Source organism: Accipiter gentilis, chromosome 10, assembly GCF_929443795.1.
Source record: "Accipiter gentilis chromosome 10, bAccGen1.1, whole genome shotgun sequence".
In the NCBI taxonomy this organism is placed as follows: domain Eukaryota; kingdom Metazoa; phylum Chordata; class Aves; order Accipitriformes; family Accipitridae; genus Astur; species Astur gentilis.
The window spans coordinates 5,192,131-5,210,417 of NC_064889.1; the positions used below are offsets into that span (position 1 = coordinate 5,192,131).

An 18,287-nucleotide genomic window follows, 5' to 3' on the forward strand; every position below is an offset into this window, starting at 1 on the left:
AGGCTAGATAAGCTATTAGCAGCCACACATTCTTTAGAAAGCAGTTCCACATACCTACTGCCCTCTGCACAAAAAGCAACCTCTTTTTGTTTCTTTTGAACTGGGCCTTAATCTATTAATGCACCCTAGCACCTGTATTGGAGGGTGCGTGTGTGTGTGTGTGTGTGTGTATCAAACCTTATTTTAACCTCTCTCTGTCACAGATTTTATAATCTGAATCAAATTTCAGGTCAGCCTTTTTTCCAGATTGAAGAGTCCTATCTTACAGAGTAATCTCCAGTAAAAGTCATATCACATCTTTGATCACTGTTTTCCTTTGAATCTTTTCCAGTTCTTTTATATCTACCATATCCTTTTTGACAAGGACCAGAACTACAGTCATATTGAACACATGGGCAAAGCTTGGATATATAGAGAGGCACAACAACAGCCTCTCTTTTATTCTCTACTTCTTTTCCTAATGAATCGTAACACCTGATTTGCTTTTAGACTGCCGCTCAGCATTTAGCTGACCTTTTCATGGACTCTCCTTCAGACTAATATTCCTCTTTTCCACATTTCTCCATTGTTTTATTGCTTATCCATCTTCCAGTTTTTTGCACCAAGCCATATCTTCTCCAACTTAGACAATTAATTCCAGTGTTAAACCAGTTAAATTAGACCCACGTAATTCCCACTCTCCAGTAAAGAGCTTTGCAAACAGTGGTCTGTGGGCTACAACTACTACACTTTTACCCACCAAAAGTACCTGGGAAAAGCAAGTTCTGTTGGAAAAATACAGAAAGATCTATAAACCAACCAAGTCTGAAAATCACTGAGGTAAAAAATTAATTCTTTTCTTACTTATAGTAGTGCTCCATCTACCAATTGGTGTCACTGATAAAAGACATTAGAGGGACACACTCAAAGGATTTAGGTACTAGGTTAAACACAGTAATGAGCTATTTGGAAAACAACATTTACAAGATGCAAAGTTACAAAGATAAATACTTAAAAGGATCTGTACAGAAAAAGAAGTTTCTAAATCACTGAACAACCCTGTAACATAGCCCAAAATTTCATGTATTCTCTAGTGAAGAGCTGGTCACCTCATAGGTTCTGTCGTGCTGAATGCTCATTTGCTGCTGCAGTGCAGGTCTTAGTTTTGGACCAGAGCACTGAGAGTAGCAGTGATATAGTACTGCACAAAGAACAAATCAGCACTATAGTCTCATTCACTATATTTTCCTGTTAAGATTTTGTACCATTTTTCTGGACTCAGACTCTGGCTGGCAGCTAAAAATAAATTAAAAGCCATTTTTGTAAATACAAGGAGCTTGCTCATTACATGAAATAGGTTCGCCCTCCAAAACCTTTGCACTTTATCTCGAGCTTGGACCTCATTATTCACCATGTATCAATATCATGTGCTCCAGGATCTGCATGAGGTGCACAGAACTTTTCTGAAAGCTATTAATTACGCTGCCAGATAAAGACATGAAAAGCAGAAAACAGGAGAAATGCAAGAACTTGGTCCATTTGAGTTTTTAGTTAAAGCACCTTTAAGCTTTGTAGAAAACACAAGTAAAATACCTCAAACAAATCAAAATAAAAACTGAAAAATTAATATGAAAACCAGAAATAATAGCATCTACTTGGAGCAATTACAGAAGACAGACTCAAGGAACAGACATTCTTTTCTCCCAGGATGGGTGAACACATTCATCAGTGAAAGCCTGCAACCCATTGAAAATGAAAAGCTCAAGACTCTTTCCTGTGTTAACTTCTGAATCTCTGTAAATCTCTGTTCTCTGTTCAGTTTTAGTTTCCCTTCCTTTTTATCTCTCTCTCTCCCTTCCTATAGTTTCTTTTTTTCAGATATTCCTACTGTTTAATGCACTTTCTAGCTGCAACCAAACAAATCTAAGGCTATGAATAGATGATCATAAATGATTAAACTACAATGGCATGACTATTTACAGCTAATGTCAAGTGAGTCACATTAACGGTATGAACTCCCAATCTTTTCAAATACTGTTTTACATCAACAGCTGTAAGCACAGTCATGTTTCAGATTTGTTTAACATACAAAAATTCAAGAGCTGCAATCTAAAACAAATACAACAAATAATTTGAAGTTGGTGTATATCTCTCCCCTTGCTTCCCAACCCCCATTAAACACATATACTTAGAGAGCCAGGCTCACTGCCTAACTGCATATTCACAAAAAAAATACAGCCTATTGTGCAACTGTCTGTAAATTCTTTTATAATTTATTGTGAATGATACCTCCTAATTGGAGCTTAAAGAAAATACAGGAAGGAGAGCTTTTCCCTGTTTAGGCACACATGTACCACTTTCTGCATGTTGTCAATTTTTCAACTGTTCTCCATCATTTTTATTGGTCATTAATACAAAAATAGAAAAAAGAAAGTATTTTTTGGAAAGCAGAATACTTGACTGGAAAGAAAGAAATTAAGAGTGGCACTTAAAAAGCTAATGCTAACATTTAAAAATCTCCTTAACTTTCTGGCTGATTAGTCTCCTTGAAGAAACGTTTACACATTCTTTTCATGCAGAGTTCAATGCAGACACAGTCTCTCCAATAAATTCACAGACACAAAGAAAATGGGCAACTTTGCCACTGCTTTTTGTACACAAGTATCACCTAATCTGTTACAGATACATTAGAAGTGTACACCACACGTTCTCCTTGGCATTCAAGGCACATTCTATGAATGAGTTGATTTCTCATATACATGTCTCCAGCCTATGCCTCAATCATTTCTGCAATGTCTAAGCATGCAGTACAGTGCACAGCAGCAATATCTAAGGATGATTCTAACAAGTTAACTGCAGGGCAGATCAGCAGGACTAATAAGTAATGAACATCACACTCATATTGGTTCTGAGAACCAAGCTACTATTTCTTCACAGTGCTAAACACTGGGTGGAAGAGATATACCTTTATAAATAGAGATTGCTGTAGTCATATAAAACTCAAAATGTTTTAGTTACATCATGCTGGCATTTATCAGAAAATTTCCTTTTTCTGAAGAGTAAGACCCATAGCTCTATTAACATCAGCCTCACTGCAGCTAGGAAGCAAGCCAGATGCAGGAAACCCTCCTATCCCACGCGTGGAGACCACTGGCACCTTACTCCTGTTCAGTGCAAAGGCAGCAACGCCAGCCCACTTGCATGATTTACAATGAGTGAGAATATTTGCAATGTAGATTCCATCCAACTGAAACAACTTCCATCATGTAAATCTTTGCAATTTCCCTGTTTCAGAAGTCTACAGACGAAAAAGAATTTTTGCTCAACCCACATTAGAAGACAATACATTTTGTGTTTTGTTTGAGGGTTTCTGGGAGATCAGAAAGGTTCTTCTTGCCTGATTACCCTTTCACTACTTACAGGTGTACTTCAGGGACAGGCTTAATGTGCCATCTAATCTGCAGTCCTTTCTTTGTTGCTTAGCACAGGGATCAGCACTGTAAACTAAATTTCTGACAAAACCAGTTCAAACTGTCCACAAAATTCCTTCAACAACATTGACAGATGGGAACTGACTGCTCTGAGCATTTGATATGATAGAGCAAAGACCCATCAAACTGCAGAAAATAAGTTTTTTATTCCAGTATCTTTAAAGCCATGGGAATGTCAATTTACATATGGTCTAACAAAAGACAGACCATAATTTTCCTTTCTTTTTGTTTTTCCTTTCCTTTTTTTTTTTACTTTCTCATGGGAGCGGTGACAGTCTGATGCCAGCTGAGAGTCTTCCAGGCACACAAGAGGGCTTAGCTCTGATCCACCTATTCCTGATTGCCTATTAATATCGGGTTTATTGACAGAAATGTTCTCTCAGATGAAACAAAAAGCTTCCCTAGTTAGCAGCCAGGTTAAATTTGTACTCCTGCTTGGACCCTGAACACCTTCTGGCCTTTAACAAGGAAAGTTAGAGGAAAGCCTTGGGGCACACACAACCAAACCATTAAAGAAGAAGACTCCTTCCTTGTCCACTCATTCATCTGTAGTCTGATGTCTCTCTTGTTGCTCTGTGGAGATGGACACTTACCAGTGATGAAGTGTGACAACCCACAGCAGGAACTAGGGATTGTGGACAGTTATGTTGAAAACCACAAGGTCACGGACAGATGCAGCTTGTAACAACAACCCAGCATTTTCCAAGCACAGGGATGTGGCCAGACCTTCCTATCGCAGAGCCTTGCAGTTAGAACGACTATGAATTGCCTAGATCAGCTACAGATCTAGAACAACAGAACCATTCAGAATATATGCAGGTCATACAGGTTGGCACATTCCCTGAAATTCTCAGGGAAAAGTATACAGAAGGTAAGACTTGGAGTCTACAACAAAGGCAGACTGCCAGAGAGGGGAAGATGAGTCCTACATCATCTTTTAGTACTCTTTGTCATTAGCAGTATCTTCTGGTACCTCCACCTGCAACCTGTATGGTAGCATCAGGGTAACATAGTTTCACAGTTACAGATTCAGATGCTGGCAGAAACTAGAGGGACTTGGACATTTTCTGCCACCTCCTGTGCTGCCCATCCCACATAACTCTCTTCATACATGAAAGAGAGGTAGCTGTCAGTTCCTGTACCAAACTGATCTGACCCACCCTATCTCCTTCTTACTCAGGTGGAAGCCAGACACATCTAACAAGGCCATAAGAAAGAAATTACACCATGTTCATAATACCTGACAGATTCCCAACCAAGCCATGAGGTGGTATGGGGCCAGTATTTTACTTTTGCTGCTGGGCTTCTTGAGCTCAGCTCTGCTCCTAGATTTCACAGGGCATCAGTTGCAATCAGCACTTCTGAAAGGAAGAGGCTGTCATTCCCACAAGGCAGATGCAGTCCTGGGACTCAGCTGAACATACTCAGCCAAAATGCATTGAGACATACAAACTACAGCTCTGAATTTTCTTCAAAGAATCCACCCTACAGCTGGGAGGTCTGGATGGCACCTGCTTATTTCTGTTTAGACTGATAAAGCCACAAAAGGAGTCTGTGTGAAGTAAGAGATCTCTGCTGAGGAAAAGAATGACAAGTCTATGTCCATGCTTAAGACTGCAAAGCTGTTCAAATGGTTACAATGAGAGATCTGTGCACTTTGACACAGTGAAGAATTGAGTTTCAGATCACAAAAATCTATAAAAATGCATATTTGAACTAAACTGGTATTTACTCAGCACCAAAATAGCCTGAGGGTTACACCTGCATACTCAAATTAATTTTCAAGTGCCTCTTTTGCTATGCAGGGTATTTTATGTTACAGTTGTACCATACTTATATAACCTACTTGAAACATATTTCCCCTTGTTTGGAGTAACAACTTTCTGGAGATGTCTCATAAAGTCCAATTTGGAAAGAAATTAAAGGCAAGAGCCTTCCCCACATAGTGCTTCCTGACTACCATACAGAATACCTGCTGAGCAGAGATCAAGCAAGTCTCTGCTCATTTCAGAGCACAGGTTAAAACACATTGAGCTGTTAATAAATGGAAGCTTATATAAAGCCTTTTAATGTCTTCATCAATGAGAGCTCTATATGACTTACTGTGAAGTGCTTTTAGATGGATCTTATTGACAGTGGAGTATATATACGTTCAGTGCAACACAGTGGAACAGTAATCACAGAATCAGATGGGTTAGGCACAAGCGCTCACTTAATCTCTGTCCCAGGGGATGTTAAAGGAGTTATTATTCCTGACAAATGCATCTTCTTAAAGACTTCTAGCGGTTGCAACTCTATTCTCCTCCTCCCCATACACACGAGTAGTCTGTCCCAGCACTTCGCTACCCTTATTATTTTCTTCTTTGCTGCAATTCAAGCCTCTTACTGCTTGTCCTAAACATCACGGAGATCAATAACAGACTGTTCTCTTCCTCACTGAAGTCTCTTACAAGCTCTCCTGAAAGTCTCTTCTTCACATGAAATACAAAGAGTTATTTCAATCGGTACTCCATGGCAGGTTTTCTGGGCCTCTAATCATTTTCACTGCCTTCATGTGGACTCTCTCCAGTTGACCCAAATCTTTCATAAAAATTTAGTATAGCAGTCCACCTAAAGCCACTTCAAGTCTGAACCAGGCATAAGGATGAGTTCTGATGTCCTGTAGGACAACAATACCACATAATCTGACACTGGGTAATGTCTGGGCAAATGTTAGGAACTGTTCAAAATCCTTTAAAAAGGGTAGATTTGGATTAGATATTAGGAAGAAATTCTTCACTGTGAGGGTGGTGAGGCACAGGAACAGGTTGCCCAGGGAGGTTGTGGATGCCCCATCCCTGGAAGTGTTCAAGGCCAGGTTGGATGGGGCTTTGAGCAACCTGATCTAGTGGAAAGTGTCCCAGCCTATGGCAGGGGCATTGGAACTAGATGATCTTTAAGGTCACTTCCAACCCAAACCATTCTGAGTCTATGATTCTATTCCAATAAAACTGGAACAGTTGTTCTACAAAAACAGGAGTAATACATTATCAAAGACAATGTTTTCACATAAGCAAACTACACAATTCAAATTATTCTGTGAAAAGTACACAATCTGTCCAGGAATCAGCGGTACTAAGTCATTATCTCTCAGTCAGGAGATGTACAACTATGTACAAGAATCACAGTATCTAACTCTCCGTCACCCTGAAACCCTCCTGAAACACCTTTCACAAAGAGCTTTCACCAGGCCATTCTGCTTGTCTGGTGGGCTCGATGCTTGGTCTAGTTTTCCCTGACAGAAGGCTTCCAGACTGTGGCCAAATAGCAGCTGTGAATCACTTAAAATTATAAAGAGCCCCAAACCAGCATTAGTTATATTAGAAAACGTTACTTCCATCCTGTGACAATGGTTTTAGAAAGAGTTTGAGGACAACTGGCTGCTCTTCTCCAGCTCAAGGTTTTCTTTTTTACAGGCCATGAAATTCCTATAGCATAAAACTATAAAACAAAATTCTGCCCTTTGTACTTACCCTTCTCTTTGGTACTCCTCATCCAAATTTGACAAAAGCTGGGACCCAGCCACAGACAGATCCAGTGCAGCTAAAGGTAGATCTCGATAAGCAAAATTAACAAGCTGTACAGGAGCAATGCTTTTGGTCTCTTCTTCTACTTGTTGTGAAATTATCTCAACTTCTGAAACACCACCTTCTATTGAAGGCCTGAAAATGTAATAAGCAAAATAAAAGAATCCTCTTTCTCTACACACACATATACATATAAACAAATATAAATAAAAAAGCAAGCAAGTAAAAATAAGTTAGAGACAAGAACTTCACAGAATCTTAAAAAGCCAGCAACGTAAAAGGCCTTTGCAAGGTCATTGAAGGAGGTGTCCTCAATGAGGGGACAGACCAAATCTCTCCAAACTTGTCTTTAGTATATCCCACTGCAATCAACAGAAACCTCACAAAGGAGAACAGCATTTCACTCTGCTGAATCTGCTTCAAAAGCACTAAATATAAATGAATGTTTTAAACAAACAAATATGGAAAAAATGCATGAACCCAGAAGAAAAATATTTGTGCAAAACAGAAGAAGGCATGTAACTATGCCAACTAAAATCTCACTGCTTTCTAAGTTAGATCAGCGAGCAATGAATAGCTAAGCTTATTAATCATTATATACAAATCAACTGTTATTTAATGGATGCAGTTTGACCCCTCTTCCACTGTGGGTCAATATTCAAATAGTTTTGATGGATGGTAACTTTGTTTCATTCAGCTAGAAAGGATCATTCTGTTACAAGTTATTTCAAAATAATTCTGAAAGGAGAACAACAATTCAGAAGAATTACGGACTCCTCTATAAAGATTATCTTAACTATCGTTATATACAGCTTCTAAATCTGAACACATATTCTTCTACCACCCCACTAACATTAAGGGGAACTCCGTGCAGGTAAAACCAGAGTCTGACTATGCACATGTCTTCCACCTTTATAACAAGACACTACTTATCTAGATACTCAACTTTGTCAGCTAGCATACTATCTAGTGCATGTGAAGGATGACTTCATTGCAGGGGAGAGAGAGAGAGCTTGCACGTCAAGCCCCAGCAGGGATTGATCCTTTGCAGTACCCAGTGAAAGCGGCTTGCTCCATTTGATTCAGAGTAGGTGCAAGCATAAACTCCTCTAGCTTTCATCCAGGGGAGCTTGTTCACTTCTGAAGAAATCTCAGGCTAATTGTCAGAGGTTTTCAACAGCAGGTGTGAAGACATTCTTTTTCCTTAGGGATATAGTTAAAAAGAGCTTAGTACCCAACTTCCCTCTCTTATTTGACTGCAAAAGTTGCATTGGTGATTTTGTTTTTAAAAAGCTTATTAAAATCTTCCAGCTATTCAAGCAACCTGAAAACCAGTTCATTCTTTTTCCAAAAAAAAATGAATAATTTAGAAGAGTTCTTAACTCTCATCTTGTAAGTCTAAGGATGTGGGTGAAGGAACTAAAATTCTATGTGAAAAAGAAAGATTCTATTGGTCAGAACCTCACCATTAGACTCTTTTGGACAGAAAACATTATTCCTAAATTAAAAGGAGCTAATGCTGCCAGAACTACACAAGAAAGTAATTTTAAAAATTGGAAAATGCTGTTATATCTCAAGTATCTGGCAGGGAAAGGCTGCAACTGTGTCATACTATGACAGAAAGTAGAGGTAAAAGGAAGTACTATTTAAACAACCTAAAGGCTTATTTTATTTTATTCTTTTGTCTAACTAATAATGCAAAGTAATGAGATTCTTTCATTTCAAAAAGAACTGTATTCCTCTGCAAACAATCTGAAATCAGAAGCCCAGAGGGAGCACCTAATTTTAGCAAGAATTTTCTTTCTTTGATTTTCACCTTTAGTGCCATCCTGTGGACATTTCCCTTTACAAGCTGGTTCAGTTTTGCACAGAAGAGCATACAACGATCCAATTGTATGGCAAATAAAGGAAAAAGGAAATGCATTGGTGCAGCCTTCTCTCTCCCAACAGTATTTACCTTCTGTATTCTTAGACAGACTACATGACAGACACCGTCTGATTTGACCGAGAAGAAAAACAAACAAACCAACAGACTAGTGTTGGCAAGTTTTGGGACAGATTTGGTGGCAGGAAAGAAAAAAGGCAAATGGATCTTAGAATAATATGACATACTAGTTTTCAGTGACTAGCTGTTAGTAACACATCAGACATGCTTACACCATTCATGTTTTTTCTGCTAATTCACACTCTTTAGACAACTGACCAAATCCTACTACTCCTCCTGAAAAGATCAACTTTTCCTTCTAGTAATACTGATAAAACCCTCTTGATGTCACAGTATCATTCTCCTACAGGTAGCAACCTACTCCCTTCTTAGTTATAACTATCCTCACATTGTACTTACTGAGGATTGGTCATGTTGGAGGATGCAACCAAATCCAGCAGTGGTTCCAGTATTTAAGTAATTCCAGCTGCTCTGCACAGAAGTTCTAGCCTTCCAAGATTAGGTCTCTGGGAGAAGCAAAACAAAGTTACCTAAAACACAGTTGAAAGAACTCCAAAGGGCTGCACTGACATTTGTTGTCATGTTGTGAGATTGTCTAGTAATTTTATTTCCCCCATGATTCCTTTTCAAAGTGGTTTTATTCCAGGTTAAATCCTCCATATTATGGAAGCTGTAAAGTTACAGTGCATTTACTATATACATGGACACCCACTCACATATATACCTCCATAAGAACACAGGTCTTGCTTTAAACTGCTAGATTCTTGAGAAGGGTAACCAAAATCAGAAGGGAGCGGATTTTCAGAGAAAGCTCATGACTTCAGGAGTGCAAACTCTATTAGAAGCCAACTGATTTTTTACCCTTTTTTCCCCAATTTAATATATATTATAGAGATGAGCATTAGCTTTGTCAAGAAAGTTTGGGGTGTTTTTTTCTCCATTTTCCAATTTGAACTGTGTTCCTGACTCCCTTTGGTACTTTAGAAAGTCTCTTCCAAGAACTAATTCATGTTGTCAAACATTCTAGATGGCCTGTTATCAAGATGGTATTTTGATCAACAAACCCACTAACACATTTGGAAAAGGCACCACATTTGCTTGTGGCAAAGTCTCCATTTGTGTTGTATCTGAACCAATACATAGCAACCAGAATGGAAGAGGACAAGCTTGTGAGAATGAAACCTACTGGTACACAGGTTTTGGTAGCTGGAAAAATATGAACTGGAAAATACCATATAAAAACCAAAAATTCTTAGAAAAATATATCATGAGGGACTTTGTAAAGCTACTGGCAAGATTATATGCTAAATAATTTTTAAAAGTAACATAAAAACATACTCTCATTTTAACTAAACAGAAATAGTCATTGGCAAATTAGAATATTACTGACAATAACACACAAAAAAATTCACGATAAAGAAAAATGTTTCTTATACTAAACTTCATACTAGAGTCACTTACAGGCTGAATTGTTAGTATCGGTCAAACATTTACAGTGGAGACATGTCAATGTAGCAGCAGTATGACCCTTAACAATCACTTGATACCAAATAATAAAATCTGAACTTACATCTTTTGTAGAGCCATTTCCAAGAATTTATTTCATGCCTTGTAACCTCATAATAATGTAAAATATAGTCAATGCATTCTCAGATTGTCCAGATAATGTGCCTGGTTATGCAAAAAGAAAGGGTCTACACTGTGATCACCCTCCTCAGGTAGGTAAGTCAGCCAAAAGCAATTTAATTATTCATATGAAGAAAAGAAACATGACCAACTTTAAAACAGAAAAATACACATATTTTAGAAAAACGCATACCCTCCGTTTATCTATAACCTTGTAATACTTCTAAAGTCAGAGTAAGAAGCAAACTTTTTTCAGATAAACCTTCCTTAATACAGAAGAGACTTGAATCAACATCCATTCCATATCAATGGGAGTCTCTTCCTTGAATTATTTTATTTATTATATCCCTAAGGTAGCAAAATACAAAAAAAAATTTGCCTAAAAATTATGCATCTTTAAATCATACACTGAAGGGATTAGGTGAATTTATACCTATGACGGTTTTATGATAGCAATTGTTACACCTACCAGCACAACAAAACTAAACCATAAATATCAGCCTTGTTTTGCAATGTTAGCTCCCTAACATCTCATTCTGGGTTGGTATTTTACAGCACTTTTCAAAAAAAACCCAATTTTTAAATGAAAAATTTTACCCAAACCAATTGTTCTAAGCACTCAGCCTAATAATATGGTAAAGGCATGAGGTACTGTGCACCTGTCCTGTGAGACTGAGGAAATTGAGAATCCTGCTATAACTGCATTTGCAGACCTGGAGAATAAAAGGAAAATGGGGATACAGCTGATTTTGGAAATGGGAACAAAACTGATGGAAATTGGCCTCAGAGGACAGGCAGACAGATTTAGATATGGGAATTTCTTAACATCGTAAAAAACTCACCATTTATTTGGGAGACAGCACAGTGCTAATACTCGCAACCTCCCTCCCAAAGGGGGTTTAGAAAACAAAGCAATGACAAAAAATGTGGAGCTAGATTTTTAAAAATTCTTATTTTTTAGATTAATCTCAAGATTGCAAGGGAACTTAAGTCGTAACAGTGGTGCCAGCAACACTGTAGTTCTTTCACATAGGACATGAACATGAAATATTTGTCTCTCTGGAACAGAGACTCAGTCTCTTTTTTTTCTAAAGCTGTAAATATGTTCACATTCACACAGAATTTTGTTTCGCAGCTCAACCAGATCTGACCAGTGGCAACACCAATAAGCCAGACCTGCGCCCTCCTACTGGAGTTAGCAGCTCTACAGATAAAGTTTGCTCACCACCAGGACTGAAGGAGCTATTCGCAGCCAGGCAGCAAGCTCTTCTGATAACTCTGATGGCTCCACAGGGAGCAGAGTCCAACTCGCCTTAGCTGAACGGATTGTTACCATGACATAAGGCGCTCACAAAGGTGAGACTAGTACCGTGGAAAGAGATCTGAAAGGAGATAAAGGCAGTCAAGTCTCCAAAGGACTCAGTGGAGCCTTCCCGAGAGAAAAAGTGGCAAAAAGTGAGTAATTTCTGGTGCAGATAACTAACGTATTAGATAATTTAATGAATTAAAAAGACAAGTAGTTAATATGTACAATAAAAGGGCAGCACAACTGAAACCTTCAAAATGGACATAATAGGTTGCGTATTATCTATATCCTAAAGGGATTCCTGTATGATTCATACTTCTTTCTAGGCTTTAGGCAAGCAACAGAAATGTCTTAACATATACTGATATTTTTTCAGAAACTTATTCTTTCCATCTACTCCACCTCATCTATCTGCTACGTTAACTTCCTTAAAAAAACCAAAACAAACAACTTTTATAGCAGCATAAAACACTGCCAACTTCCACAGGAAATTTCTGTCCAACTGAGCGGCATTTAAAGGCAACAAGGAACAGCAGGGAGATTTTGTTCTTCTGCACTTATCTCTCGCTTGCATTCCTATAGGATATAGTGTAGGCAAACAGCAACGATGTGGCTTTCCTCCCTACCAGAGACGGGCATGGGGCAGATAGCAACCTTTGGGTATTCCACCCACCACCCCAGCGGAAATTTTTCCCTACAGCCCTTTCCACACCTATCCCACTCAGTGTTCAGTAGACAAAAAAGCGTCATTTCTCATGGTCTCATCTGAGAGAATTAGTTAACAGTTCCAGGGTTTTGCTGGTTGGTTTTTTTCTTCCATTTCTTGGAATGGAGACCAGACAGCACACAGTGCATTCTGAGTTGCCATGTGAGTATGAGCAATGCCCATTTTGTGAGAGTACAGCAATTCTATTTGTTCTGTGGTGTAAGTGTTTTCAGGGTGAGATGGCTGTAGAAGGAACACAGTTTCACAGGTTAAACAGAATTAGTTTAAAAATGAGATACAACAAAAAGGAAAGAATTGTCCCAAAAAGTTCCTAGTGCAAGTTTTGGAGTGGTATAAAAACCAGAAACATTCACTAGATTAAATGACATACTGCCTTGTATTTACCAAGAGGACAGTGCAATCAGATGGGAAGCATACGTCTGCATCTGGTTTTCTGTATAGAGTCAAGTTTGTAGACTAGTAGCCCAGCTGAAAATGTGTGGGATCACAGTTCAAATCTAAGCAAAGCTGACTCAGCTCTTCACCCCTTTGCAGTAGATGAAGGAAGCTGCAACCCAGCTCACTGAGCACTTTCTGAGGCAAGACCTTTGAAGTGCTTAAAAAGTGCTGTACTTGCCTTCCAAGCCCTTCAGCTTTCCTCTGTTCTTTGCACAGGCATTACACATGCCAGTGTTCCTGAAAACTCTTGCAAGGCACTCTCTGCTTGATTTCTTTCACCCCTCTGTGGGGGCACTGGCAAGCAACTGCTTCACGGTTCGTGGGTTATGCTCAAAACCATGCAGGTTGAGAAGTGAGGTCGTGCGCTATAGTTGAGCAAAGGTTCATACTGCTGCCCTTGCCCAGCACACATCCTGCCCAAGTTAATTTGTTAATGTTTAGATCAACCTTCTATTGTCAGTTACCACACCTTGGCTGTAGCTTGCTAATAAGGAGATAAAGTCCAGCTTAACACAAAGCATAGAACACAGTTTGGAAAACATGTTAATGCGTAGCACATGCGTGTACATACACTAAGCTAAAAGAAAAAAATGAAAACAAAACCAACCCCAAGAGCAAGCTTAAAAAAAAAAATAAATCTCTACTCGAGCATGAAAACCATGACTTTTAGCATTGGTTTAAGCACAGTCTTAAAAAATATGTGCCACAATGTAGTGGACCCAACTGGGGGTGGGGAGTAGGAAGATGGTTTAATTTAAGCCTTTTGCACCAAAGTCTCTACTAACTTGTACCCTGTTTAGCTGAGCTGAAGTCAAGAACACATGGTTTGGAGCTGTTTGTTGCATTTGCTCTCTTTCTGAGGAGTATTACCATGAAGCTGTAAGCTCCTGTACAAAATGCAGACACTAACTGAAACATCTGAGCTTATGTACTTGCAAGTAGCTACAAAACCAAGTTCTGACACATTCTTCTAACAAAAGATTCTTCCACACAGCCCCCCCAAGAGCAACTTAGATGCATGGAGAGGCTCATAGTTTGCATTCAAAGTAAATGCAACAGGCCACACTTGAGGAAACACTACTGTCAGCTACAATGCAAGGTTTTAGGTATTCCTGCCCAGTTTCTGCTCCTTCTTCTGGCCATGCACCTGCACACAGGCCATTACTGTGAGCTGGACCAGGAAACTGATTTGGCATTTCAATCAATAACAACAAAAAATTATCTTTCTTTCCCTGCACTTTTTTTTTTTCTAAAAGCAGGATGGTTCCCCTGATATAGGTCACAGTACAGCTCCAAAAATAGTTGTCAGCAAAATGGAGAGGGTAGGGCAGTGCACTGTGGGCACAGCCATAGAAACACCACAATGGAGAAATACTTAAGATCAGAAATAACTCAAAGATTATGTGTTGAGCCCTGGCCATTGGCAATATTGAGTTGAAGTAAGCACCCAACGCTTAACAGATTAGGGAAATGGTGGAAATGAAAAGGGCTTCTGTGTGGGTTTTTTCTCCTTCTGTATCATGCTGGAGCTTTTTACTCTCAATCTAGTACACATCAGGAAATGGCCTTTTGTTTCCTTTGTGAAAAACAGTTATGTACTTATTTCAGTCTATAAATTAAAATTCTTATACAGGCTAAAGCTCAACTGTAAGTGATGGCTATTAAGGTTCCTACTGGGCAATTCTAAGGAGGTCATGGAGCTATCAAAAAATAAAGAGAGAACAGGAAAAGAGGGAATAATTTGAAATAGAGGAGCAGGGGAAATACCTAACCAGACATTACCCCAGAAGCTTCCAAACAGAAGGGGAAGTGTGATTTAAGGGTAGCTACATTTAGCTCTTGTGACCTAGACTAGCCAAAGTTCTTTTGTAATTAACACCACTGATATCACCCTGAAGATTAGCATGAACATTACATGATCACTCATCTCTACTAGTGCAAGTCACATTTCTCCAAGAACTGAAACTAGGCTACCTAGGATCACAACCTGACAGTTCTGACAACCTGCTTTTAACTTCTCTGAGAATTTTAACCAGCTCCACACATCTGCCTCTAGAAAGTTTTATTGGTCCTGTATGTCAACAGCATTGCCTTCAGAAGTCCAGCAACCTGCACTTCTGAAGGGAAAATCCTGAAAATCTCCTGCAGCAGAGGTCCCAGCACTTCCTTCACTTCAGGTTGAACAAAATTGTTTTTTCTTTTTTCCCGTGTAATAGGTGAACAGGTTCATTGTGAGAAATTAAAATTTATTTTGATTTAACTGATCCTCCCTAATCCCATTTTTATTTAAGACAAGAGTTTGATAAAGTATTTCTTTATACAGCTTTGTGTAGGTGGATAAGGAACACTTATTTATTTAAAAAAATAAAACAATTAGATTTGTCAAAAGATTATGAATGCAGAGATGCAGCACAGAAAACAAACAGCAAATTAACATCCTTCAGTCAAGTACATTTGATAATATATTATTTTAACACCGCAGATTGCCAATTCCATTCATATCTTTAACATTCCAATGCAGAATCCAGAAAAGGAAAGAGGTACAAGAGATAGAGCTTTTTATTTCAAAGAAGGAGGGCCATTGAATTTTGCATCTTTTTTTATGGAGGCATCTACAGTAAAGTTTTTAAATACATCACATTGAAAAAAATGGAAAAATCCCTCCATCACAGGAAAGGTATTTAGATTGGGAAAAAAAAATCAGGCATTCAGAAATTAGGAAACGGCAGATTTGAACTTGCTCATGCAGCCATAATTCTATCCCCTTGTGGGATCATCCCGTATGCTGAAATTACGCAGAATGCTGTTTGGGGAAAAAAGATCATGTAATCATGTAACTAAAAACTGTCTCATTATTCATAAGTATAGCTCATACTTTCCAGAGAGAAGTTTAGACTGGCCAAAAAAAAGTGATCTTGAGCACAATCATAATAATCTCTCTGCAAATTGCATCATGATCATTGGTCAAATCTTGGAACTTTTCAGTACTGCAAATTTGGACTACAGGAAAACACTAGCTTGAAGAAAGCCTTTAGAGGAGGACTAGACCAATACAACTCCCAGGAGAGCCCAGTCAAGCCCACCCTCTTCCAAGGAGCTTGCAGATGTGCAGCACATGGTACATCCAGACAGAAAGAAACAGGAGGAGCTGCTCTGTTTGGGATGGTTATGAAAAGACACCACTCATGCTCCTTCTCTGTGCTCTATGTCTCTTCAGCTAGCAACTGGGGAGAGATGGCAGTGGCTACACAGCAGATCTACAAACAGGGTTCTGTGATATGAAAACACTCCAGCATGAATATACTTTCTACACGTACCAGTGCTGCCCTGACAGCTCCTTGGGGCTCTCATTCCAGTTCATGCTACGCAGTGCCTACTGGCACTGTTGAAATTCAGTTGTTCTGATACACTACCAACATTTTCCAGAAAAGACACATGTCCAGCAGGTACTGCAGCAATCCACAATGTAGCTAATTCTGAAGATGTCACGGGGCAAAGAAATAGTAATTCTCTGGACTGAGGGCCCTCTGCTTGCCAAATTTTAACACTCTATAGCAAATAAAGGGAGCAATACGGCATCCCAAAAATCTGGAAGAACTGAGTAACTATCAAGGTTACCCAAATAGAAAGCCTGCTCTTAGCTCCTTAATAAGAACATGCATTCATTCAGCAAGAAGACTACTCATTTCATCTCTTACTCTGGCGTAACTCCAAGCTTGCCATTTACCTTATTTTGCAAACTGCCCCTATTTAGCTGTAATAAATTGATGATTCCAACAGTTGTTCTCTATAGCTTCCCCATGTGGTTAAAGCGGAAGAAAAAAACCAACCCACACTACAGGGCTCTCAAGTCCAGAGAATGAACAAAAGAGAGCAATTGCATATTTAAAAGGTCTCTTTACAGATTTGCCTAGTCTACGAAGTTTGGGCCTGCTTAAAAAGAAGTGAAGCCACATAAGCACGCTTGGTGTTTCACGTGAGCACTAGGCACAAGGCTGCCAGCTTACACTATTTTACTGCACGTCTCAACATCTCCTGCTCTGCTTATGGCTCCAACTACTGGAGGTGGTACTTTCATTTGAGAAAAAGTAAGGTCATATCTACACATACAAAGCAGCACCCACTTAGACTGGACATGGCTCCTAGCAAGATGATCTGTCTTTACAGCTCAGCACAAGGAAACTAACAGGGACCACAGGCTTGGATAAACAGCTCCAGCAGGATGCTGTGTTGATCCTGCTTCTGGGCTCACAGTTGGAAAGCTCAGTATTAGTTAGCTTTTGCAATGTGCCACTGCACATGTTGATAGGAACGAGCCTGGCATCGACAGCTACAATGGACTGAAAACATCTGGGTTTTTCCAGTCTGGGAAACTAAATGACTCTGGGCTCAGTCAGCACATGGTTAAAAGATCATATGGACAAATTTCATAACACAAGCTGAGATTTTTTTGTGCCACCAATTCTGGTCCTAAAAGAAAAAAAGCCTCCAACCTCCCTTGGATTAAATATTAAATTTGAAACCCAAAGTTGGGTTTGTATTTGCTTGGCTAACAACAATTCCATTTCTGAATTTTACATGTTTGGGGATGAGTCTAACCTAGCTGAGTCATATTAAGCCAAATTATTACTATTGGAAGCAAATCAAGTACCAATTTAGTTTCAAAGAAGTTTGGGTTGCTTGTGTCTGTCAAGAGTCAACTTGGATTTTGCTTCTAGTTCTCTGTTTCTTCCTCCCTGGAACTGCAGCGAAAAGCCACTAAACAGAGACTTGCAGCCATGTCTCTTGTTTTCAAGCCAAGCAAGATAGGTCCAGCCACTCTTTAGAATAGCAAAGAAAAAATACATATACTTTTCAACATGTTAGAATGCATGGTTTTAGTTGTACATAGATACCTGGCAGCTTGTCTCTGATGAGATTTGAGTTAATCACACATGCACTTAATTTTTGCAATCTGTTAATGGTTTTTGAGGTAAAAATACAAGTCCTTTTAAATCCAACAGCAAAATTTATTTGGACAGAAATGGATTTTCACTCAGGCTTTTAACACTAGTGACAGAGAAACACAGAAGCTTGAGTCAACCCTCAGTACGATGTAAGTCTCAATTCAGGAGGGTGACACTGTCCATCTGTCTTAGGGGACACTGCCTTAGTCATGTGAAAGTACTAGGGTCACCCCATCTGCCATGAAAATGGTTAAAACTCATTA

The 18,287-nt window shown here is 39.1% G+C and overlaps 1 protein-coding gene across 4 annotated transcripts in view; it reads right to left on the minus strand.

The window, feature by feature from the left end:
- The window catches only part of TMEM266 (transmembrane protein 266), a 90,956-nt gene that overhangs the window by 53,180 nt on the left and 19,489 nt on the right, over positions 1-18,287 (minus strand). For 2 of the 4 annotated variants that reach the window (XM_049811473.1, XM_049811471.1), the window contains 4 exons: positions 11,833-11,989; positions 10,552-10,652; positions 9,381-9,487; positions 6,983-7,171 (listed from right to left, as the gene is read on the minus strand). In XM_049811473.1, the coding sequence (XP_049667430.1) occupies positions 6,983-7,171; positions 9,381-9,394 (203 nt within the window). In that variant the 5' untranslated portion in view covers positions 9,395-9,487; positions 10,552-10,652; positions 11,833-11,989. The remainder of the gene's footprint in view (positions 1-6,982; positions 7,172-9,380; positions 9,488-10,551; positions 10,653-11,832; positions 11,990-18,287) is intronic. The other 2 variants (XM_049811475.1, XM_049811474.1) reach the window with 2 other exon arrangements.